Here is a 25,483-nt window from a genome sequence, read left to right on the forward strand (position 1 = left end):
TGTGCTGCCTGAGGAATGGGCCGTCCAGGGTGTTTAATCATCATCTAGCACGCCGGGCCTTGGTCAGCAGATAAATTAGTAGCATAGGGGTCAAGGATGTGGACAAGTAACTGAGACGTTATCAACTCAAGGAACCAAAGACTGATTACTGTTATAGGGGCCCTCCTCTGCTTCCCTGGGAATATTTCTTCTGTCTATCTATACTGAAAGGATTTTCCCAGTGATGGAAATGACACCTTCGAACAGTGGATGGATTGTATGTCACTGCAAGAAAACATAAATGACGTCAGCTCGATCCTAGCTGTGGGAGTGCCTGATCTTAATCATCGAATGACAGAGATAACATTACATTTACATTATATTTATTTCCTTAGCATACGCTTTTGTCCAGAGTGACATACAAGGCAAATGATACATTACAATCAAACAGGAGTTGACTGGGCACAAGTGCAGTTAGGCTGAGCTTCCGATGGAGGCCAAGGTACAAGAGTACCTGTATTGGAGAGAACTACACAACATGCTCCAAACAAAGCAAGAACCTACTGTTCATTCTGGAGAACGTGACACATTAAGACCATTCAAGGAGCATGGAGTAGTATTAGGCTAGTAGAGGTATTTGGGGGACAGATGGGTCTTGGGGTGTTTCTGAAAACTAATCTAAGCAAGTAAACATCACTTTGGTTAAGGGCAAACCAGTTCCTCTGTTTGATGCTCATAGACTTCAAGTTCATGTTTAACAACCTTGGCTGAAACTAGCACGTTGCCTAATTGCAGGTATGAATTTAAACAATGTTTTGCAGCTACTACTGCATTACTGTCATGGCTGGGGTTGCACCCCAATTTAGAAGACTGAGAATGATGAAGACAGCACTCACAGTGCATCTCAGTTATTTTTGCTGGAATCTTTGAAGTTAAAGATTTCCCACATCTCTCGAGGCACGGCGTCCAAAAATTTTTCATAAAGCAACTAATGAACAGTTAAATTCCCGTCCAAATATCAGAAGTGGTTTTTCTCCATCTAGAAGCTCAAGATCACTTTAATATAAGTCTATACCAAAGTCCTGCATCACTAACACAAAAACAAGGCAAACACCATGTTCCATCAGCTATGACCACTCACGGGGTTTCTGACATGCCTTGTGTTTTACCTCTGCAAGACACACATGGTAGTAGGCCTCTTCTTGTATACGGCTGTAGAGTTCTTTGCCTGGCACGTTGGAAAAAGCAGCTTTCTTGAACGTGGGCCTTGCACTTCCTGATTTTAATATTCCTTAAAGGTTAAGTACATAATGAAATTAATGTGCATTGCTGAGTGGTTTCAAGACATTTTATGCTGTTTCATTGCCCCAATAAATCTCCTCATTCCCAACCATAAAACCAAATTTACTTCTCAGCTTGGCAAAGAAAGGACAAATAAATAAGAAAGTGAATACCACAGTGTCGCATGATCGTCATAAAATTTATGGATGCATTTTGACATCTACCGTTTTTGATGAAACACCCTGCAAACAGAGGCGAGCCTGGGAGAAAAATGGCCTGTGACACAGCACGTCTCAGCCATTCCAGCAGTATTCCACCTTATATCGTGGCATGTTAGATGGTTTTCCATCATGCGTATCTATTTTTAATACAGAGTTTTTCAGAGCATTATTGTAGCAACTCATATAAAGTTGTAATACTTTGTCTAACTTTGCCGCGTTTCATTGTTCATGCTGGCCTGTAAGTCACATTAAAGAAAAGTATTACAGAAGTGAAACCAAAGGGCGCACAGTGTTTAGCAGGGTCAGCCCACACCTCTGGCGACCCGTGTTCAAGTCTTTGCCCCTCTACTCTGGCTCTGTGTGGGGAGTTGGCATCTGGGTTCTCCGCCCCCCTCTTTGAGTTGTGTGTGTATGTACTGTATGTGCTCTGTGATGGTTTGGAACACCATCTAGGGCAGGGGTCTACAACTCCGGTCCTGGAGAGCTACTATCCAGTAGGTTTTCTATCCCACTTGGCTTCTGATGAGGCACACCTGGTCCTGTTATTTACCTGAGAACAGGTGTGGATCATCAGAAGCTGGGTAGGATTGAAAACCGACTGGACAGTAGCTCTCCAGGACTGGAGTTGGAGACCCCTGATGGAGATCTAGGGTAACTTCCTGCCAAGTGCCCATAGATTTTGGCCCTGCAGAACTGCATAGGACCATGTTAGGATCTCAATGGATGTATGGGAGTTGAATTTGATTTAGATCTAACTTTTATAACTGACACTAAAGGCTGGGGGGGGGGGGGGAGGTTGCGAGAAGATAGGTGGATGGATAGACTATGGGCTGAAATTCCTTCTTGCTATTTTTAGAGCGAAGAAGCAAAGAGGTTTATAGAAATGCAAGATGGCATCTAAGATCGCATTCTTCTTCCACGACAATTAAATTATTGTTAGCTGTTAAGAAATTACATCAGTGTTTTAGTCATCAGATGCCAGTCTAACAGAGCACCTGAAGGAGAGCTGAATGATTTATAATTCTATGAGTCAATAGCGCTGACCACCCTGTCTTTGTCTTCACGCCTGCCCAGTTCCTGAGGAGCTTTTCCTCCAGCTCCTTATCCTTCAGGATGCCCCCAGGTGGACAACACACCCCCATCTGCTAATTTCAAGATCCCAGTCTTAGCAATAACCAAGCCATCGTCACCTAGAAGCAAGTTGCCTTCCCCCTTTCATTTGCTTCCTCACTCTCATTTGCTTTTGTTCCAGGTGAAAATATACGGAAGTAGATCTAATGAAAAAAAAACCCATCATTGTAGGAGAACTCTGAATGCAGTTACGGTGGAGTAGCAATTTTATGGTACCTTGTATCCAGTAGATCAGGGTTATTCAACTCACGGTCCTCGAGGTCCGAGCACTGCTGGTTTTCCAGCCTTCCTTTACCTGTCAGTCAGGTGTGAAGCCTCTGGCCAATCGGAATCAGTAATTATTAAACAACTACCTGGGAGAACTGAAAACGCGGCCTGGATTAGGAATCGAGGTCCAGAGTTGAAGAACCCTGCAGTAGATATTGATGCTTGTCATGTATATGCACAAAAACAAAAACAGAATATTATCATTTAGTTGTAGACAGGGAGGCTTTCACCAAAATGTTTGTCTACAGATCTTCTCGGGGTATGACTCGTTGTTGTAAGGCTAGGTGCCAAAGTATTGCACCGCCTACTGGCCCACCCACACTTTGGATATCAGAAGACGTAGAGCAGGGGTCTCCAACTCCGGTCCTGGAGAGCTACTATCCAGTCAGTTTTCAATCCTACCCGGCTTCTGATGAGCCACACCTGTTCTCAGGTAAATACCAGGAGCAGGTGTGGCTCATCAGAAGCCAAGTAGGATAGAGAACCTACTGGATAGTTGCTCTCCAGGACCGGAGTTGGAGACGCCTGACATAGAGTATACCTGTGTACCATCCAGTGATGTTCATGATGTTTTGAAGGACTTTGGTTGCATCATGCTCCAACTTGTATGTATGGTTAGCTTGCTAATGTTTCCCCCCTAGCTACAATGCTATGAATGCTCTGATTCGCTGCATTTTACAGCCCTCCAGCCAATTGCGAAGGTTTGGTTTCAACATTAGTAGGAACCAAATTAGCCTCGAACCTCCTGCCGCCCTATATACACATAGTAATTCCAAAATACCTTCTATACCAAAACTTACACCCTTGCCTCTAGCACACTATACCAGATTATACTCCTTTATATATTTGTTTAGTTGCAATGTTTCTATTGATGGTCCTGTTCCTCGATCATCCGTTTTTTTGTCCAATCCTATGACATTTACCCTTCAAATGGCCCAATAAGGGCCTTTGAGTAAAGATAACCAATGAACCGTCTTGGTCTTTGCAAGGCTGCTTTAGCTTGCCACGTCTCACTGTGTTCTTCTAGACCATGCCGTTGACGGACATCTCCTCCTGGTGTGCTATGTATCACGTTCAGAAATACAACACGTCTCAAATACTCCCACCTATACTCTTATTCCAGGGATGTGTAAGCTACCTGGGGGAAGTGAACAGCATTCACAAACTTAGTGTTAATGCTTTCCTGCTGAAATAAAAGGTTTTAATTACCCTGGATAAAAATCTCATTAATAATTCAAAGAATATTGGCTATTTAAAAAAGTTTTAAAAGACTGTAACTATGTTCTAATGGACTGGGTGTAGTTAGGCTTATTTAAATAAAAACACAGTCTTAAAATAAATAACTGTTGTCTGAAGCATGGTAATTGTTAGTTTAATGGTACTAATGATGGCATGCATTCCATAATTGCTCATATACAAACGGAGAGAACATAGATATACAATTAAGAAGCAGAGTCTTAAACACTTACCGCACTTACGTACAGCGTTCATCTGTTTTTAAAAGATAGCTTGAATAATTTAAGCAATTTGATTTCCGCAGTCAGTAATAATTTAAGTTGAATGCCGATATTAAAATAACTAACAGGTCTATTTTTTTGTGGTTGAATGCTGCATAAACACTTCTGGTATCGCCTTCCTAAAGAAATTAGAAAAGAACAGCTTGGTGAAAACAAAAGAAAACACTCACAGACACTGCGGTTCTTTTTTCTATGTACGAGTCCTGTGACACTCAAGTGACACTCTTAACAGCGCTGGTGGTTTCCATGGCAGCAAAATAGCATAGCGCATGTCTATCGATTTGCATTATTATTTTTCTTTCTTTCTTTTTTTTTTTTTTTGCTAAATACCTGTGGGACCACCAACAGTGGGACCAAAGTCTGAGGCTCATCTTCCAGGATATCAGCCACTTTAACTGGAATTTAATTTATTACACATAAACAGGTAATTGTCATTTTAAATAGATGCCATTACTGAAGCAAAATATATAAAATTGGGCACCGTGCAGGAGGAAAAAAGACACAGTAAACAGCTCAACATAAAAACTAATGAATAACACTCATTTAGAGTGTGCCAAATATGTTGGTGGGCTTGCTGCCTTTGGCCTGGGCAAAGAGGAACCCCCCCCCCCCCCGTCCCAGCCTCCTCTGCCTGCAGCTCACGAGGGGCAATGGGGGGGCTCCAACGTGGCTCTGTAGCTTCAACAGCTGTCCTTTCTGTGACCCAGCCATTAATTCTGAAGCTGATTGATATCTTTCCTGTCTGTCAGTCCGCTCTCCAAGTCATGCTAAATAATTGAAAAAACAATCTCCGTCTGAATCTGGACAGTGAAGTTTATTTCTCTCTGTTTCTCCATTCAGCTAGTGATACTGTTACATTCTCTTTCCAGGTAAGTTTGTCATTACTAGCCAGTAATTGTAAAACTGATTATTATAGCTGTCTTTGCCTGTTCCGCTACAGCAGCATCGAAGCAGCAGGGTATTTTCAATCTTTATATGCTTCCTCACCTGGCCGGCAATAATACGACCATAAAACAGATCGCCAAAAAAATCTTAATGTAGTCTCCTAGCCAACACAGAACTGCATTTGCCCATTTGTCAAAGTCGTATCTCCATTTTACTAATCTAAACGAGCTTCTTAAAACGCAGTTTAGAAAGAAAAGGCTGTATTTCGAATTAGGTTGGTGCATGCTGGCATCATGTACAGAGGGTACCTTGTGCGTGCTGGGATCGCATCCAGTCTCACTAAATAACTAGAATATCGACGGGTAGGTGGACGGATGCTTGTAGTCCTATACAAATTAACTGTTTCTTTTACGACATTCGTCAAATTTCTCTGAAAGCGCAGGTGCCTGACAACCTGCGATGTGTTAACCTAAAGAAAATAAAATGCTCGGCGTGTTCAGCATTGCTGATGAAGTAAAGATCCGCTCCCATGAAACTGAAGCCGAATCTGGCAGCGATCAGAACAGCCCGTGCGATGGATGGTGTCCAGAAGAGGACAGGCAACGCGTCCCGGCAAGTCCCTATGTGCCGGAAACCTGCATGGCGCATTAACTTTATGTTCACTGACTGGCCCGTTTAGCTGGGAGACGCGAGCTGAGCGCGCTATTCATATTCCCGGGTGCGGCTCCCGGACTCGCCGAATAAAGTAACAAGGCAAACGCTCTGTGCGCGATGTGAGCGCAGGATCCCATCAAGAAACATGTGAGGGAATGGAATACAGAGAGAGGGACAGTACAGTGCACAGTGCGCCGATCAGCCCCGTCACAGGTAACTGCTATATGTAATGTATGGTTATTATATTATAATTATAGCATCATTTGAGGTAGCAATTGATACTAAACGAAAGAAAGAACTTTGCTTTTCTGAAGTTAACAATCCGCAGTTTGCTTTTAAAAGTGCAAAATGATGGGCTGTTAATGCGCATCGAAATGATCCTGCCGGCGAGCGGAGTTTGTTTCGTGCAAATTGTTTAAAATGAGATTGTGATCGCGCGAGCTCCTGCAACGAATGATCACTTACAGAAAAATTGCATTTGAAACGGCAATTCGATTCTCAGTGGTGATGCGTACGGTTACTGATACGTAAAAGAAGAAAAATGCATCAGAGATGCAGCGTGCGTCGATTTAACATCTAAACTGTCATCGAAAGCTTTGCTTCGTACTATTGTACCTTGCCGGGATAAGTTAAATGTTTTAACTGATTTCAGTAGCATTTTATTTATGGCACGCAAGGAAATCTTAAGCAAATTCCATTTAAACTATAAAATGACAAAGGCCTTCACGCTTCGTTACGTGCTCTGTACCTTAATTTGAGCTGCAAAGTGAATCAGTGAAAAGCTCATAATGCACATTTTTGCACGTTTTACTGAATGTGTGGTTCGTGTTATTAGTGGTGCAGCTGCAATTTATGTTACGTTTCTGCTTCTGCGGCGAAGTTTGAATTTAATGCGCAATTCATACGTCTATACATTCAATACAAACCATTGTGTATGTGAATACAAAAATGATAAAACTTCTGGCGTACTTTGTATTGCAGCTTTCGGATCGATAGCTTTCCAGTTCAGCACGACGACAGACTACCTACATAGACCTCGGAGGGCGATTAAAAACATGAACACCATTGTTTTCAACAAGCTGACCAAGCCGGTCATTTTCGAGGACAATGCAAACGAAGTGGAACGGAGCAGCATAAACTACATAGAAGTTATCGAAGGACAGCACCCTGATATATTGTCAAGCGCTCCGGCGATCAAGGACAACCATGTCATCAGGCATAGGAGATCTGGGTATGTATCGCAGTTTCTGTTTAAATTAAGGGACACGCCATACAAGATAACAGATGTAATTAATGAAATGTATTTAATGCATCGGAAAACACGTGGCTTAATTCGCAATGGTCGAGATTGATAGTTATCTCAAAGTGTGTTTCCAAACCAGTGCAGAACTTAAAATGCCGCAAATGCTTGAAAAGTTGGTATGCAGCCATTATAATGCTAGCATAAATATGTCAGTCATCAGATACTGCATATGCATGTTTGCACTTAACATCTGAAAATATTAGTAAGGTGCACGAGCATTTTCAGCACGAACTAGAGCAGGTTTCAGTCGGTACTGTATGTCGAGTACATAAAAATTCACAAAAGCAACCCATCAGCAAACTATATATGCTAATGGAACAGCAGTGGTCTGAACTTAACCTACATTTTTTGGGGGGGAATAGTTTGTCCATGACTGTCTTATAAAAAGAGTGAGACAGGCAGATAAATACAGGAGGAAAAAATATAGACAGACTGTGATTAACTGGATCTGTCTCTGCAGCTGGGACAGTGGAATCACTGCACAGAGCTGCTTTGCAGGTAGTTTAAGTTCTGAAATATTATGCTGGTGTGTACCGCCAACCTTCTCAAGCGAGACACCGGCCTTTTAGGTGGTTCATTCAAAACTAGATTATAAGGAAAATATTTGCAGAGTATCAGCCTCAGGCAAATGTGAGGTCAAATGGAAATATGAAACGATCGAAAAAGATTGTCAGCTCAATGCTGACCTCTACGGGCTCCACGCTTTTGGAAAAGCCCCACGCATGATGATTGAATTAGAACCGTAGTAAATCACTGATAGATTAAATTTATTATATTTATTGATACAATTAAAGCGACATTATGCATTTACTGGGGGACTTTAAATGGATTACTGGCATTATACACGCACGACACGCAAATACGAGACGTTTCTTTCAGCTGATATGTTTATCGGGTTTACGAGGTGTAGCAGCAAAAGCAAATAAAGGAGCTAATTTTAGAAATATGTAGGCCTACTGCAACTTCTGGATGCAAAATGGAATGTTTTTTCCCCGTTTGCCGGGCATTTACTCCATTGACTCAAACAAAACAAACAGCTAGATACACGCGATTTCGGACCAGCTGGTCCGAGGTGTAATTTAGGACATGTGTAGTTTACAATTACGGCTGTTGCGAATATCGTAGTACCAGCTGGGTAAAGGTCATACTCACATGCAGGATGGTTTTCTATTACCTTACTGCATTTCCAGTTTTAAAAGGTTGTCTTTCTTTCTAGATCTAGTAACTTAGATTAATTAGTGAACGTAAATAAAAGTTACGTGAAATAAATTAAAGTAGGCAATGTATATAAAGAAAAATCTATGAATTGATTGGCTATATGAGGGTGTCCTGCTGCAACAATTTTGTCAATTCATCTATATTAAAAACATACCAGTAGTATAGGGCATCTGCATGCCATTTAGCTACAGTGCGCCTGTTTTACAGGAAAAGTAGTGAAAAATTAAGACGAGTGTAAATAACTGTCACGGAAAGCTATCAGGTCTTTCTTCTGATGATTTTTTTCTCTCGCTCTTTTGCGCCCCCTAATGAAACGGCACCGTAAGTGATCGCCTGTATCACTTACAGGGCGGGGAGGCCCTGGTTTGCACACTGTGGTTGGTCTTTTGTGCACGTGGATTAAGTAATGCGAATGTAACATATTCATTACCCCGTAACACTGACACCAAGAGGAGAAGAAGTCATTTCCGGTTATATGCTTCATTACCGATGTGGCAATCTAATTATTTGTCAGTGCCCAGGACCTATGACAAGATACACAGGGATGACAGGATGAAATAATGGTTTCTTGCATTCCCAATGCTATGATATTTCAACAAAACAAGTATTTGTTTTAAAATGCTGTTTTAAAACGAGATTAAATCTGTATCTTTTTATGTATTTTTATGCACATTTTGCTGTCTGTCCGAATAATACCAGTGATCGTATTACCAAACCTGCTGCCTAAATACCGATCAGCCAGGAAACATGACACACAACTAATGTTAACAGATGTTAAAATTAATTTAAAAAGTAATTAGACTAATTGATATCCGTATTTCCTTTACTTATGACAGACATTAGCTTTCGTAGTAGCACATTTTTGAGGTGGTGATGACCTTAACCTGAAATGACTCCACCCCCGCATAAATATAAATGGTAGGTCCCGCCAGGGAAGCGGGAAAGCGCGGCACAAGCGGCAGGCGCTGCAGGACATGGCGCGGCCGCTGAAGCAGTGGCTCTACAAGCACAGGGACAACCCCTACCCTACCAAGACCGAGAAGATCCTGCTGGCCCTCGGCTCCCAGATGACGCTGGTCCAGGTGAGTGAGTAAGAGCGCTAAGTTCCAGCCTCCAGGTGAAATTAACATTCATTGATATAAGTGTTTGGCATACATGTGGACCTAGAGATTAACTCGGGGAAACACAAGACAGGGCAGGAGACACTCTGGAGCGCATGCTGATCCGTCCGTTTAGGGCACGCACTCACGCCGTCCAAATTACAGACGCCAAGTGACTTAACTGCATGTTTTTGGACGGAGAAAAGCCTCACGAACACATAAAGAACGTGCAAGCTTCACACGCATAAGAGACCCACAGCCTCGCACATGTAAGGCTACTGTGTTGACCAGTGAACACTTGTGTGTAAATAACGTGTAAGTAACTTGTGTGTAAGTAACTAACACCAAACAGAGGGGCAGAGGGGGAACAGAGACTCCCTAAAACAGGGAAGGCATTGTAGGGCTAGGGAAGCTTATGTCATGTGACTGAGTTATGGGCAGGCAGGCATCATGCAAAGCAGTGCTTCACTAGCTGCGTTTGGACCAATCAGATTTATCTAGGAGGTGATGAGGAAGAGCCGGCGCATGTTGCCCGTCAAATTCGGGCAGCTTTCGATAAATGCCAGCTTGCAAAGCCTTCTACTGCATACGACAGTACCAGCTGTGTCACGGGCCTGTGATGTGGCTTTGGGAAGAATGCAGAGCCGCTCGGATAATGGGAAACAAAGCGGCGAAAATGAACACCGGCAACTTCGCAGACATTCGTAAATCACATCCTCCGACTGTTATTCTTACTCGGCATCCAAAAATGTCTTTTTCATGTGACATGGTTGGTTACTGAATTTGGCGCCAGTGTAATTTCATTATCTAAAATAAAACACATATATGAGGAAGTATTTTAGTGAAGTCACAGGCTGCGGAAAAAGCGGATGGTAGAAGCCCGTGGGGAAATAATTAAGTTGAATTATGTCCTTCGTGATTGGGCTGTTACACGACTATGTCCATTTGCACAGCATCATTTTAACCAATGAAATATGGTGTACTAGAGTAACGTACAGTATTAGATAATGGGAGGTGTGCGTGTGTGAGTGTGTTCTGCGATGGGTTGACGCCTCAACCTGGGTTGTTCCCTGCCTTGCGCCTGTAGTCTCCATGATAGGCTCCAGACCCCCCGCGACCCTGATATGGGTAAGCGGTTATAGAAATGGATGGATGGATGAAAGGATGGATGGAGTAATGAGAGTGAAGTGGCTGGACGTACTTCTCGAGTCCTGTTCCCGTTTCTAGCTGCATGGCAGTGTATGTAATTTTAATCCCTCCCCCCCCCCCCCCTCCCCACTGCACTGGCAGGTTTCCAACTGGTTTGCCAACGCTCGGCGCCGATTGAAAAACACGGTGAGGCAGCCGGACCTCAGCTGGGCCCTGCGCATCAAACTCTACAATAAATACGTCCAGGGCAACGCAGAGAGGCTGAGCGTCAGCAGCGACGACAGCTGCTCTGAGGGTACGGACCTCACACCCTACACCCTACACCCACACGCGACATCATGCCCCTTATGTGCTATGTACTGTCGGATGGGTAGCGTTTAATTAAAGTGACTGACGGGGAGCTGCATTGGAAGCTGGAGGTCGGCGGGTGCTGACTTGGGAGATAACAGGCGTGAGGGGATCATTACCTAGATCATTACCTAGACCATTTCGTTCAAGGCTGCAGTGTGGAAGCTGAAGAAATGCTGTTAGCTCTCAACTGTATCCATAAACTGCTCTTCATTCTTTTTTGTTAGAAATGTGAGAATGAATCATGCTTGGCATGAGGCATCTAGTCTTCATACTGTGTGTGTCCCCTCTTGTTCTTTGGATGAAGGTCAGTGTTGTTTCTGCAACTCCAGCTCGCTTTCTGCCGATCCAGTGAAAACAGCGCGGCTCTCCTACAGTGACACCTGCTGGTTAAAAAAATGCAGCCTGTGGCTGGAGCGTAATCTGCCAGTGGATAGTTCAGGTCTCCACCGTGTAAAGATGTTCCTGGCAATAGCCACGTTCCTTGTCTCCGGGCCGATGCACCGCCTCTGTTAGTAACCCTGATATATGAGAATGAATCTGAATATTGCCGACTAACAGCAGGAGTAGCTGATGATCGGACATCGACTATTCATTTTGGAAAGGCCATGCATTTCTCAGATTTTATATCATAAAGATTTTTTATTATTAATAATAACTTTTCTATAACCACATGCAAACACATTAAGAATGTCTGCTTTCATTTTTCTATGAAAAAAATACTGACTTGAATTCAAAGGAATTTTAAAGATTTTTTCCTCATCTGGAGCCAACATTCGAAATAACTTAAAGGGTATTTTTTTGTGCAGATTAATACTGATATTTAAACAAATAGTACATTTTACAGTTATTTTTAGCAGACACGCAAAGTAATATACTCGTGAAGATCAGAGAGCAGGGTTACTGTGTAGGGATGGTGTGGCCCAATCGGTTAGGACTCCATGCCCATGATTGAAAGGTTGCAGGTTTAAATCACATGACTGGCAAAGTGATTTCTCTGTTGGACCCTTGAGCAAGGTCCTTAACCTCCAGCTGCTCCTTTAACTGGCTGACTCTGCTTTCTCAGTTGTTTGTCACATTTGGCAAAACTGTCTGCTAAAATAATGTAATTTAACGGGTCAGCCAATGTACTTGGAACGATTGGATTGCTGAAGGATCCAAAGGTGATATGATTACTGTACCAGCCATGGGATTCGAACTAATGACATTCTGGTCATGGGCACAGAGCCGCAGACTGCCCCATATAGTAAAATAAGGTGCTTTATTGAGAAATGAGTGATGTGGAGGACCCAGGTATATCGTTGCTCACTTTGGCCCTACTGTGGCAGGCAGAGAGACACCATTGCGGACCCAGTCAACCGCCGGCCAGTTCAGCAAGCCCATGTACCAGAGCGTCATCAAGAAGGACAGCGCGGCCACGGCAACGGGGCTGCGGGCCGTCACCTCACTCGGTGAGGACTATGTGTCGCCGCCCAAGTACAAGAGCAGCTTGCTGCACCGGTACCTCAACGACTCGCTGCGGCACGTCATAGCATCCAACGGCATCGTGGACTCGCGCCGGAGGAACCACTCGGGATCGTTTAGCTCCAACGAGTTCGACGACGAGCTGCTCTCAGCGTCGCCTTTGGAAAACGAGGCGAACTTCGTCTGCCGTGCAGGTAATGACCTACGCTAGTGCCTTTATTACACCTGAAAGATCAGAGAGTCGTCCTACTTCGCTCTCGTTGGCAGCGTTTGGATAATGAGCCTCGTTTATGGTCTGGGCGAATTTTCTCAGTTATTTTAGCAGAATTATATGGTCAAAAACAGGTAACAGGTCAAAAAAGACAGTGTTTGTATTGATTTGCAATCTTGAAAGCCAAATCTACTGCAGAACATCATACCCAGAAAAATACCATGAAATGTAAGCTTAATATCCTTATGTTTTATATATATAATAGGTAATATTTTTAAATAGGCAAAGTACAGAATTTATTTGAGAGGAGTCAACTTAGGATCCTTTTCATCAGAATGGAAGTGTTTCCATTCACCCACCAGTTAGTCATTTGCTCTATAACGCAGAAATGATGTTTGTAATATTACTTAGGGATGCAGGAGTTTGCTGGAAATATAACCAGAGCATCGCTTTTATGGGTACCGGGTGTGACACAGGCAGACGGTGCACGGAAAGTTCTGGAAATTGGGCACTAACATGGAAGCTTTTATAAACACCTGTTAGCCCCTTGTAGCTGAATATGGATGTAAAAATTGCTGTAGTGAGGAAAAAATTAAGTTTAGTCTCGAGTTTGCATCACTTCCTGCTGAATGCTCCTTGAATTTCATCTCGCAGTGAAGGACCTGCTTCAGCTTATGACGATTACAGATTGTCTGGCATTTTAGATTTATATTCCTGGCTGAGGGGAGCAGAGCAGGCCCAGTCTCTTTAGTGTTGATGGCTTTGAATATACATACTTCTGTCCTTTTCTTTGATGCACTTAACTGGATAAACGTTTGGGAGAAAATAAGCAGATGTTACTTTGGCTCTGGTGCGTGATGAGCTGATTCTCGAAATAAGCTAAATCATTGGTGTAGGTGGGTTTAGATGTTCCGGATGCTTCCAGAAGGAAGCTAAAGACCTCGGCATGAAAAGAGAGTCTTGTGGGGAATTCCTTTGAAGAACAAGGTGCTAGAGAGTACTAGAACGCATGCCAAGGGTTTTATGGTAAATGACACTTAAACTGTGAATTGAACGCCAAGAATCTCTTTCAGTAATTTGCCTTTACTCAGAATTCTGACTCATATGATGTATATAATGTTTTGTGAAAGGGATTTTGGCATTATTATGAATGATGCAGATAGAGAAGCAAATAAATTAACCCATAAATCAAGCCCATAGTTACATTGTGTTTTTCTTGTTGGATTGGTATGGAGGGAAAATTCTGACCCATTATTGATCATGAAAACTGTAATCTTTCCATTTCTTTTAGCATTAACAGTCGTTTAGTATTTGCATTCAGTTTTTATTTTAGCAGCTAGAAGCAATTTGGCGTTTGCGGATTTTTTTCATATTTATAAGCTCATTTTTCATATTAACGGCCACATTTGTTAAGCGTGCTTTTATGGGTCAACTTTGCTTTTTCCATTAACAGCGTCTTTTCATGATGGCAACATCTGTCTTCTCAGGTCGGAGCCAACCGTATACTTCAAAAGAAGTATTTACCCATGGTTGATGTGTAAAATGTACAATTCTTTGTGATTTTGATTTTCTGTGACGACGGGGAGGAATATCATTATTCGAGAAACCCACTGCTGTAGCTGAGTCTCACTGAGGTCTCAGAATACATTACCATATTAAAATGTACTTTTCATGCACGCCGTTTGAGGCCTTGTCTTAAATTACAGGCTAGAGTAACAGAAGTATGTTCTGGTGTTTCGAGAAGCTACAAAAGCTTGTAAGGGCTTCTCAAACGGGCAGTGGCCGCGTCCAGGCGGTTGAGATATCTTTGAGGACTGTGCTGCGTCTCGAACCCGTTTAAAATTCTCCTCCCAAGTGGAAACATCTTACAGAAACAAACTCTGTTCCATAGCTTCGTAGAACAAAGCAAACGTTTGTTCGGTTTAAGGTTACCGACTTAAATACCAGAGACTTCACTGAAGGGGAAAGTTGTCTTAGCGATGCCTGTAATTATTAACGCGACGTGGCTGCCTTTCATCTGCAAACCTCAGAGAAACCCTCTCCAGGCAAATGACTATCTCCTGCGTTTTAACTTCAAAATATGTCTCTTGTGCTGAACTTCATCCAGTTCAATAAACAGTCAGCCGGGATCATTTAGAGGAATAGGGCATGGAAGTGAAAACAAGTATTGAAGTGAGGGAAATTTTAGGTAAGTATTAACCCAAAAAAGGAGGATTTTTAAGAACAGAAAACAAATGAGAATCTTGCCCGATCTATCGAAGACTGGTGGCATGGCTCATAGTCTCATCTAAACATAATTGAAGTAAGTCTTGCAAAGCTCATACAAAGAATGATTTAATTACTTCCCACTGAAAAGTACACAATGCAGAGGAATATTTGCTTTATTGTCATACTCTGTGGTAGGTCATCCAGGCTGAATACCAGGCCCGTCTCTTAATTGGTTTGTATCGGCAAGAAGAACACATTTGTCGTTTCAGAAACAGAAAATTTAAGGGAGAATACAGCTGACAAAAAAATAATTCAGGCCTAGGAATTTAGCTTAGGAAGCTACATTTTACCTCATAAGAGGGAACACAGAGCACTATGGATGGCTTTTACAGTCCCTGAGAACGTGCAAAAAACGTATGTATAATGACATGGTTTATATTTTTTGTTTCTTGTTTATGGATTACATTCGGTTTGTAGTTGACATCTTTAGGGTTTGCTGTTCTGCTAATTCTGTTGAGAGCATAAAGTTGAAAAGTTGAAAACGATGGACGGCCACCCAGTCCTACTGGGCCCACTCTCTGGGTTGAAGGGCAACTGGAGTGTTCACTACCGCTCTCAGTGTATGTACAGTGAATGGTGTCCAGCAATTATCATAAGAAACAGTTTGGGCAAGTGTAGAGAGGGGTGTTTTGCAGGAATGAATAACGAGATTATTTAGGTATTCTGTATGTCCGGGATGTGTTTTTATGGGGTCACCATATTTGGTGAGATGAAAAAGAGGACTCTCTGTCGCTCACAGAATATGACAAATATGAAATGTTTAAGTGACGTCACTTCTAGGAACTTTCCGGAAGCTGACGTCACTCGTCAGCAACGCGACACGTAGGGCTGTGCATATCATTTAATTTTTTAAGTAAACGTGTGCATAGGCCTTGCAAATGTCGTGTGATGAAAATTGGTGCATTTCCCTTCACTTGATACTCCATTGTAATTTGCATCATTTGGTCAAATGGGTTGCAGCCATAAACCCGGACGCAAGGTGACTGTATGTTTCCAGTACAGATGCTTGATAGTATGACCTTACATAAATGCACAAAACAGCACAATTCTCATTATCCCTCAGATTCTGTAGTTATTATTGTTGACTATAGTATTGCTTTGAGATGATAAGACATTCTCTACCACTTTTTGCAACAACTGGAAAACTAGTCCTTTCAAACAGAGCTCTTCAGCTCCTATTTCTTGCATCTCTTTCAAAAAACTTTCCATTCCTTGGGATTTGTTTGGTGCGCCGTGGATCACACTGAGGAGTTTGGGACAGCCAGACAAGGTTTTTTGTTTTCTTTTTTTCCAAAACCTGCTCTGATGGTTTGGACCTGGGACAGCCACAGGCCACGCCGCTCCACAGAACACGTCCTTTATGATCTCGAAGGTTCGGCGCAGACTGGAGTGCTCGGATGAGCCGACTCTGGTTGTGTAATTACTCACGAACAAATAACTGCTTTGGCCGTTTTTATGGAGTGAAAACCAGAGTGTAGTCATCCTGGTCAAAAACCACAGGGGAGCAGCACGAGTACTGTAGTCTGTTTTCAAATTATTTTTAAATGGTAGACAATCAGAATATTCTATGTACAGAGAGGAATGACAGATGAGGTCTGTGGTAAATAATGAGCAAGGAAATTCTGTGTTATTTTAAAATTCGATTTCGTTAAAACAGTTATTCTCTTTTCTTTTGTTCTGTTGCCATGGGTTCGTTTGTGGTGTTTCGTTACACGGATTGCTTCCAAATGCTGTTATTCTTTTTCATAACCTCCTTTCTAACAGAATTACATCCCTTTATAGTTTATAGGGGTCAGATTATATCCAATGGCGCAGTCTGCAAGTTCCCTCAGATCAGTGTCTTTAGCTTCCCTGCAGTCCTGGTGTGCGTAATTCCTCTCCGTTTTTCATCGTTTGTAGTCTTCCTTCCTTTTTAGTTACTGTCTGTCGTTTCCAATCAGATGCAGCGTCCGAATCATTTGGTCACAGTTACCGGTTGATCCGTCCAATCAGTGGGCTTGTAGCTTCACCCAGTGCAAGTGACTGGAGAGTTTTGTTGATTCTGCTCTCTGTGTATTTTGTGGATATTATTATCCCCATTCCCCCCTCAAGCAGCAAAGTGCCCTTCCATGTGGCTGAAGTTAAGGCTAAGCTTCTCCTCAGTGGACCACGGGTACTTTTGAAGACTTAGGAAATGTGTGTCACATATTAGCGGGCAGATCTTGTTCACATTTTCGGAAAGTGTAGGAACAGCAGTGATCGCCGCCGTCCACAAAGTCCTCATGCACATCTCTATTCTTGGAAAGGGGACTTTGAAATAAATCCATAAATTGGCAGATTTATCGTGTGTCTAATTCGGTACAGCCATTAGTACGCAGAAAGGAGTCTATCTTTCTTTTTGCCTGTTTATGTTACTAATAAGCACATGTGGACGTAGTGTGCTTGGTTGAAACTGGCTTTTATTTGATGTACAAGGGTCGCTGTACGAATTTCGGTTCATCCTGTTCATCCTGTCAGTTTTGGATCAACACAGAGAGCCCAAAATTTATGATCACACCTAGGGCTAGGCGATAAAATGGTAAAAATTATCGCGATATAATTTTCCTCAATATGAAATATAACAAATGTTCGATAAAAGTTTGATATAACTAAAGACCCAACGTTTCGCCAGCAACACATCTTGCATGACATTTTGCACACCTTCCCTGTGACTGTTTGTCTGGACTGGTGTTCGGGTTTAAGTGGTAATCCTGTTAACTTGTAATAAGCACATTCATGTGCCAGTGTTTACGTATCCTTGCAGATGCACGGTGGCAAATTCGTCAAGTAAAATTGAAAATATTTAAAATTGTGCATGCACATATTTCAAGGCACTTAAAAATGCATACCGGAAGGGCAACCTTTTTTCGTAACGGATTCCATTTTATATTCAGGGGCTGCTACATCGCCTGTACAACCGCATGCATGTTTGTCATATTTTACAAAAGTGTGGGACATGTACTCTTCGTCATTAGCATTTGTCTTTTGCTTATTTTGTTCTTTCAACTTGATGAATCTGCTTGCTGCAAAAATAAGTGAATGCATGTTGCGTGAACACGCTCGTCCCCAGTTAACAGGACCACCACTTAAATAACACTGGCACAGACACAGCCATAAAAACACAGATGGAGGATTTATTGAGCAAATAAAAGTTAAATAAAATGTAATAGGGCAGTCAGCCAAATGAAAGACAACATAGTCAATACATGGCAACCAGGGGTGGATTTGCTTAGCTGGATAAGTTTTCAGATTTAAGGTGGACCGGTTTAAATGTACTTCAGTTTTGTTCACTCATATTTAGCCCAGACTACCTTAAATCCAACAAGTTACCTAGCTATGCAAGAAATCTAGCTTCTGATACAGGCCCCGGGATAGCAGGTAAGCCCAAAACAGCCCCTACAATCGGGGCAATCCAGCAAAATCCCAAACGAACGTCCACAGTAAAATTTGATCCATGAGAAATTCACACAGTAATAATCCATGGAGAATTCAGAAACCATAAGAAGAACGAGAGTGCAGGCATTTTGTCAACCCTGACCAAAATAACCTGTTCAACTTCTGCCTTAAATTTGTGAAATGTGAAATGCTGTTTGCAGTGCTTATATTGTGCTGGATTCTGCCGGAACACGTTCCGGGACCTGTCTGTTCGTTCCAGCAGCTGTTAATGTGGATCTGGCAGCTGTGGTTAAAAAAACAAAAACAATAACATAAAATATAAAATATGCATGTATTTTAATTCATTTATTATTGGCTATATTGCCCAGCCCTAATCACACCAGGGAGATAAACAAGCCCTTTGTTGCTCTTCCTTACCAATAACTAAACAAAAACACATGCAGAAAATTGCATAAAACAACACCGGACGCTTGCATGGTCCTCCTGTTCTATTCAGTGCATTTGTTTAGATTATTCTGAATATTGTTTAATGAGAATGGTGGCCACATGATAGATCTTAATACCACGTGGAGCGGTATTGCCACTGCATGTCTAAACAAAACCTGTTCAGATAACATTTGGGGGGAAAATAATCCTAAAAAGCTGTTAGCCATGTTTGACCAGTTGTGGGTGACCTTCATGGGTGACCTTCATGGCCGCCCGCCTTCATGGCCGCCCGCTGCCAGGCATATCATGCACATTAGGTAGTTTCATAGTAATCCACGATTGCCGGGACGTGACACAAACCTTTCTGTGAAGATGGCTCTGTCTAAAGCAGGAGCAATAATGGAAATGGGGCTGGCAAGAGGTGCAAAAGAGCAGACATAACAGAGATAAATCAGAGGACTTTTCTTCTTCCCAGAATCCAGAGGAATGTTATGTTTGCCTTCACTTCGCCTGAATTGCACGGAATTGCACTTCTGAGGTTCTAATTGCGCCTTTTCAATCACCAGTGATCATGCAAAATTAACTGAGGGGGACCACCCCAGAAACGCAGATGGTCCTTGAGAAGTTTCTGCATGTCACTGGTACACGGCCTGTTAGGGTATTTAGCCATGTAGGTGATGGATGGAATCAAGCAGTCAGTGGGGAACTGGGGAGTTTTCTCTGTTGTCATGTAACTTAAGGCTGTATGCTAAATGCTACATGCTGTCTGCTGACCTGTAACACAATGCTATATGCTAAAGGCTACATGCTGTCTGCTGACCTGTAACACAATGCTATATGCTAAATGCTACATGCTCTCTGCTGACTTGTAACACAATGCTATATGCTAAATGCTACATGCTCTCTGCTGACTTGTACCAAAATGCTACATGTTAAATGCTACATGCTCTCTGCTGACTTGTAACACAATGCTATATGCTAAATGCTACATGCTGTCTGCTGACTTGTACCACAATGCTACATGCTAAATGCTACATGCTGTCTGCTGACTTGTAACACAATGCTATATGCTAGAAAATGGTTCACACTGTCACCTCATACCTCTGGAATCAGGGTTCAAATCTTCGCCTGGGTTCCATGTCTGTGAAGTTTGCATGTTCTCCCTGTGTCTTTGTGGGGCTTCCTCCGGTTACCCAGCCCAATCCAAAAACATGTTGAGGTCAACTGGAGTTACCACACTGCCCACACTGTGTGAGTGAATGGTGGGTGAGTGTGCCTTGCGATGGGCTGGCATCCCATACTAGGTTGTTCCCTGCCTAGTGCCTGTAACCTCTGGGATAGGCTCTGGACCCCACGCGACCCAGAATAGAACAAAAAAATGGGTGGGTGGATGTTTTTCCACTATTTGTGGGTTCTATGTGAAACACAAGCTGCTGCTTTGGACCGATTGCGTGACATGGGTTCACGAGCCACTGATATGTTCCCAAAAGATAAACATCTCTGCCATAGGATAGTACACAGAGTGCTGCAAATTTCCCCCTGCCCGCCGCTGAATCCATCTTACGCTGATTCCAGGTCATTCCTTTGGCTCGTTTCTGTCAACAGCCTGTGTCATTTCTGTTTTTTTTTTCCAATGACCTTAAAGAATTAGCAGCAGACAGTCTTAACTACCTACCTACCTCTGAGGGAAAAAAAGAATAAATCAGAACAGATTTACTAGAAATTTAGAGAAAACATTCACCTGCTGTTTTAGACAGCTTCGTTCCAGAACTTGTTTTATGAGATTATATGAGCGAGTTTGAGCTTCCTGGATGATTTGATTAGTTACTCCTAGAAGGAATATTTCTCAAGCAGAAGCAGCTGCCCAGTATCTCAAGGTCACCTCACAAATCAGGCAAGTCCCCGATGATCTCAAAGTATTTCAAATGTTAAACACAGTTTCTGCCAGTGGAACAAAACAGGGGCTTCCAGAATGTTCCTGGGTATATGGTGCTATGTTTCTATACATGTTTACTATTTTTATTGTATAAGATAAGTATTAGTAAAATGAATGATGAATTGGCCCAGGACATCCACTTAATTTCTTAATTTTTTTTGATGACTGCCATTGTGTTATATCCTCCTGAGACCCAAGGGAAAAATTGTCCCTCGATTTTAGGTTATTTGTCTTTGGGGGAAATAAGACATCTTACAATTTAGATTTTTTCAAATTAATTTTTATTTTTAATTTCACAGCATGTCATCTTTAGTGTACAACAGGAATACATATGTTTCCTTACATCAGTGAAAAGATATATGCAAAAATCAAATGTCCACTACAATGGACATAAATGAATGGGTGGGGTCTCAGGAGGATATAGAAATTGCTTTATATTAGAGGTGGGTGGTACACTGCTGTCACTCATTACCGGTGTGATTGTCCCCCACTACATGGATTTGCACAATACCGTTAATACCGTGATAGGTCAACTGCCTAATTATATATATAAAAAAGCATTTTATTTTCTTCAAAGCTGCAGTTGTCATCTGACTACCTGTCCTTATATAGTCTATGTAACCGATTTATCTGTGTTACGTGAATTTTCTATTAAACACACTCTGACAAGGTGTGGCGACAATAAATTTACAAATTCTAAATAAACCGATTTTGTGTTACATGTATATTGTAGCAAATTAAAAGTAAATCATATTTGCTAAATCATATATATGTGTCACTGTCTTCATGCAAGGTTCGTGATAAAAAGCACAACTGCCCAGGTAACCCTAGAACCGCCCGCTTCCCGCACCTGTGCACATCAAACTCCTTTAACCGCTAAGCAAGACGTACTTTGACGTAAACGGCCCTTTTGTTTGCGCTAATGTGCCATTAGTGTTAATAACAGCAGTGAATCTAACACCCTGAACGAAAAAGCCGTAATGTTGCTAATAGAGTGGCTGCTCTGTCCTGAAATCCTACAGCTGAAAAGTTTTCAAACGCAATATTTTATAAAATACTGGATGAATAGACGTAGTTTATTGGTGACTTCATGTTCGTCAGAGCTGACGTTATTTAACTGTATAAAGTAATGTTATTTTTTATACTAATCAAAAATGTACGATTTCAGGGTTGCCATCTCACACATCTGGAGTAACACTCACACTTTCAGACTCACGCAGGAAATCTTACGGCAAATCTATATTATTCCATTATAAACCTAAAATTACCGGCATCAAAAGCTTTGGGGTAGTTTGCAACCCCTACTGAGTATTTACAAGGTAATAAAACCCTTACATTCATGTAAAGTGTCCAGACTCATTCCAGACTCGTCTCGAACTTAAAATCCAAAGTTGGCAACCCTGCGTTTTGTTTGAAATGTTTTCAGCTGAAGCAGATTGTCATTCTGTTTGCTCTATAACTCCGACGTGTTATAAAACATTTTTTTTAATTTACGAAAAGTGACATGACATGCTACTCCACCCAAAACTTGGAAAAAAATAACACCGTGATACAATACCATCACCGTACAAAAAATGAAAAATACCGTGATAATAATTTTAGGTCATATCACCCACCTACTTTATATATTGACCCACTTGCCTAATATTGTGTAAGTCCGCCTCATACAGCCAAAACAGCTCTGACCCACTGAGGCATGGACTCCACTAGACCTTTGAAGGTGTCCTGTGGTATCTGGCACCAAGACCTTAGCAGCAGATCCTTTACGTCTTGAAGGTTGCGGGTGGGGTCTCCATGGTTCGGACTCGTTTGTCCAGCACATCCTACAGATGCTCGATTGGATTGAGATCTGGGGAATTTGGAGAGCAAGTCAACACCTTGAACTCACACCCAGCCGTCCCTATGATGGTGCAGAAAACGTGACTCATCAGACCAGCACACTATGGCTCCGTGGTCCACTTGTGACTCTCACATGCTCATCGTAGGTGCTTTTGATGGTGGACAGGGGTCAGTATGGGCAGTCTGACCGGTCTGTGCCTATGCAGCTCTGACACCTTTCTGTCGTAGCCAGCATTAGCTTTTCAAGCAATTTGTGGAACAATAGCTTTCCTATAGGAAAAGCTCAGCCACTTTTGGTGAATACTGACCCCTTCATACCGGGAACATCCCACAAGACCTGCCTTTTTGGTGATGCTCTGACCCAGTCGTCTAGCCACCACAATTTGTCCCTCGTCAAAGTCGCTCACATCCTTACTCTTGCCCATTTTTTCCTGCTTCCAACACATCAACTTGAAGAACTGACTGTTCACTTAGTAGATAATGGCCTCCCCTGACAGGTGTCTTTGTCACAAGATAATCAATGTTATTCAATTCACCTGTCAGTGGTCTTAATGTTATAGCTGATCAGTTTATAATCCTTGTCTTCACCAACAAATGAATATCAGACACAGCTGACCAGGTCAAATTAGACATCACCCTAAACCAGGGGTCTCCAACTCCGGTCCTGGAGAGCTACCGTCCAGTAGGTTTTCTATCCAACCCGGCTTCTGATGAGCCACACCTGTTCTCAGGTAAATACCAGGAGCAGGTGTGGCTCATCAGATGCCAAGCAGGATAGAAAACCTACTGGATAGTAGCTCTCCAGGTCTGGAGTTGGAGACCCCTGCCTTAAACAAACAGAACTCCTTAGCTTTCTGTAATTTATCCTCATTTACCTTGATGTTAACACAATAACATTTTGGCGTTTTCTTTTAGAGACTTTGGACCACGGCTCCAGTAGAAGCGACCAGTGAGTTCACACTCGATTCCTTCCACATAGTTAAGTACTGACTTAATGAGGGGCGAACCATTAACAGTGAATGAGAAGTGTCAGAGATGCAGAACCTCACGGTGCTCTGTTTCATCGCAGCGGGCTTCGGGACAAGGGCAGGGACAAAGATAAGACATACTGGAAGGAGATCCACGCAGCCATGGCCTTGACAAACTTGGCGCAGGGAAAGGACGGCGATTCGGGAACGACCAGCCACATCATCCAGAAGTCCTCCCATATATCAGAAGTAAAGACTGTCAAACTTCCCGTGGTGCAGAAATTTTAACACGTGTTTGGTTTGAGAAGCATTTTGTTTTTTTTCCACCCCCTTGTACATTAAACAAGTGTTCATGTAAGAGGAATTGTTCAGATGTTAATTGCATTATTATGAACAAAACACTATATATTAACTTATTTTTTTTTTTTATTCCTAAATTAGTATTTTTACAATGCCAGAAGTGCCTTTTCATGTCAAATGTTTAGGTAAAAGATGTTTATCATTCATATTGTTTTAGAATTTAATTTTAAAAGTCCTTTTCTTTAGGCTCTTAATAAACTCTCAGAAACACAACAGCCCAACTATTCAATGTAGAAATAGCCTGTGACGTTTAAAATCCCCATATATCCCAAAGAAGGAATTTTAGTATAAAAAATTATTGCATTTAAATTTATTAAAATTTCTTCTTTGTATAAAAATCAACTGATTGCTAACATTGGACAATAAGATTAACATGGGATAATCCCAGGAAGTCCATCCCAGGGTAGACACACACACACACACACACACACGATGGTCCAATGAAGTCCATCCCAGGGCAGACACACACACACACACACAGGATGGTCCCATTTAGTCCATCACACACAGATTTTTGAAATATAAAGACACAGATTGACCTCAGCTCCATGTACTTGGACTGCGGAAGAGTAGCATATCACACATATGAAACAAATAATTCATATGACAGCTAAAACCTGTATAAAATCCACAATGACAGAGGAGTAAAGCCACTGAACCCTAACCCTACCCCTTTACATCTTTATATATAATCTACTTTAAGATCACTAAGGTGTTTAGAGAAGAAAAATATTTTGAGCATATTTTTTAACGTCAAAAAGATGCATCCTTTTGAAATGGTAATTAACTATAGTTGAGCACCATAGAGCAATGGTAGGGTTTGAAATGCCCTTTGATGTGGTATGACTTGGGAAACAGGCGGTCAGGTCAGCGGTGGATGTGTACAGTCTGCCTCAGAGAGTCTGTCGGGGACAGCCCAATGTTAGGTGGGGAGAGGGAGTGACATCATCGCCCTCCTTGTTATGTTCCACCTGCATCCCTTAAATTCACCACTCGCTGTACGGCTGGGCTGTCCTTCACGCACATGTTCTTTTTTCTTCTTCCTTACCGAAACACGTCTTATAAAGGCCATCTCTCACCATTTTCCACTCTACCCTCTACCCTGCTGAAAAGGAAGCTCCCCCCACGGAATAATAGCTGTGGTTCGTCCCCAAGTCACATGGTTTTCTTAGCATGGACTTGTAGGATTTCCCACAGTAAGCTGTGAATTCATTCGGTGATGTACAGTAAAGAAGTACAGAAAACTCTGTGATGTTTTACTGTACTGTTGCTGATTTGTTGTGGTTTCCCAGTTTTTTTTGTGGATATTTTAGTTTATATTTTAGAAAGATCAAAATTGGGCTTCTTTGTAAGGTTTTCCTCTAAAAACAGAACATGCTCTTAGTCACTTGAATTTTCCTCCAATAATTTATGAGTGACTTTGTCATAAGAGCTTTTATTTAAGTTTGTGTCTTCTACAAAAGCTAACAGCCTCATCTCAGGTATCTGCAGAGAAAGGTACATATAGTTTCAAAGGAGATGATTCTCTCTGCTCAGTGCCGGTC

General features: G+C 42.1%; 1 protein-coding gene and 1 long non-coding RNA gene across 3 annotated transcripts; one reads left to right on the forward strand and one right to left on the reverse strand.

Moving 5' to 3' along the window:
- Positions 1–5,944: 5,944 nt before the first annotated feature.
- LOC111840241 (homeobox protein Mohawk-like) lies at positions 5,945–23,939 on the forward strand. 2 transcript variants are annotated; one of them, XM_072710889.1, is made up of 7 exons: positions 5,945–6,148; positions 6,917–7,166; positions 9,379–9,538; positions 10,847–11,000; positions 12,382–12,711; positions 23,527–23,588; positions 23,679–23,789. In XM_072710889.1, exons 1-6 carry the CDS (start codon positions 6,091–6,093, stop codon positions 23,562–23,564), a joined length of 990 nt encoding a protein of 329 aa, XP_072566990.1. In that variant the 5' UTR covers positions 5,945–6,090; the 3' UTR covers positions 23,565–23,588; positions 23,679–23,789. The 2 variants fall into 2 exon arrangements, with proteins under 2 accessions (XP_072566990.1, XP_023660646.2); XM_023804878.2 differs by having other exon boundaries at positions 5,947–6,148; positions 23,527–23,560; positions 23,681–23,939.
- Positions 17,418–19,260, reverse strand: LOC140588783 (uncharacterized). Its single transcript, XR_011989991.1, has 2 exons — positions 19,197–19,260; positions 17,418–18,693 (listed from the first exon to the last, which is right to left on the reverse strand). It is a non-coding gene; the product is annotated as an uncharacterized lncRNA (long non-coding RNA).
- Positions 23,940–25,483: the final 1,544 nt, after the last annotated feature.

This window comes from Paramormyrops kingsleyae, chromosome 4, assembly GCF_048594095.1.
Source record: "Paramormyrops kingsleyae isolate MSU_618 chromosome 4, PKINGS_0.4, whole genome shotgun sequence".
Classification (NCBI taxonomy): Eukaryota; Metazoa; Chordata; class Actinopteri; order Osteoglossiformes; family Mormyridae; genus Paramormyrops; species Paramormyrops kingsleyae.

What these genes read in the sequence shown, in the direction of transcription:
- LOC111840241 (XM_023804878.2), top strand. Translation starts at nt 6,091, where the DNA reads ATGGAATACAGAGAGAGGGACAGTACAGTGCACAGTGCGCCGATCAGC. An exon ending in ATCAGGCATAGGAGATCTGG is followed by an intron (nt 7,167 to 9,378) that starts GTATGTATCGCA and finishes TATAAATGGTAG; the next exon opens with GTCCCGCCAGGGAAGCGGGA. An exon ending in GGCTCCAGTAGAAGCGACCA is followed by an intron (nt 23,561 to 23,680) that starts GTGAGTTCACAC and finishes GTTTCATCGCAG; the next exon opens with CGGGCTTCGGGACAAGGGCA.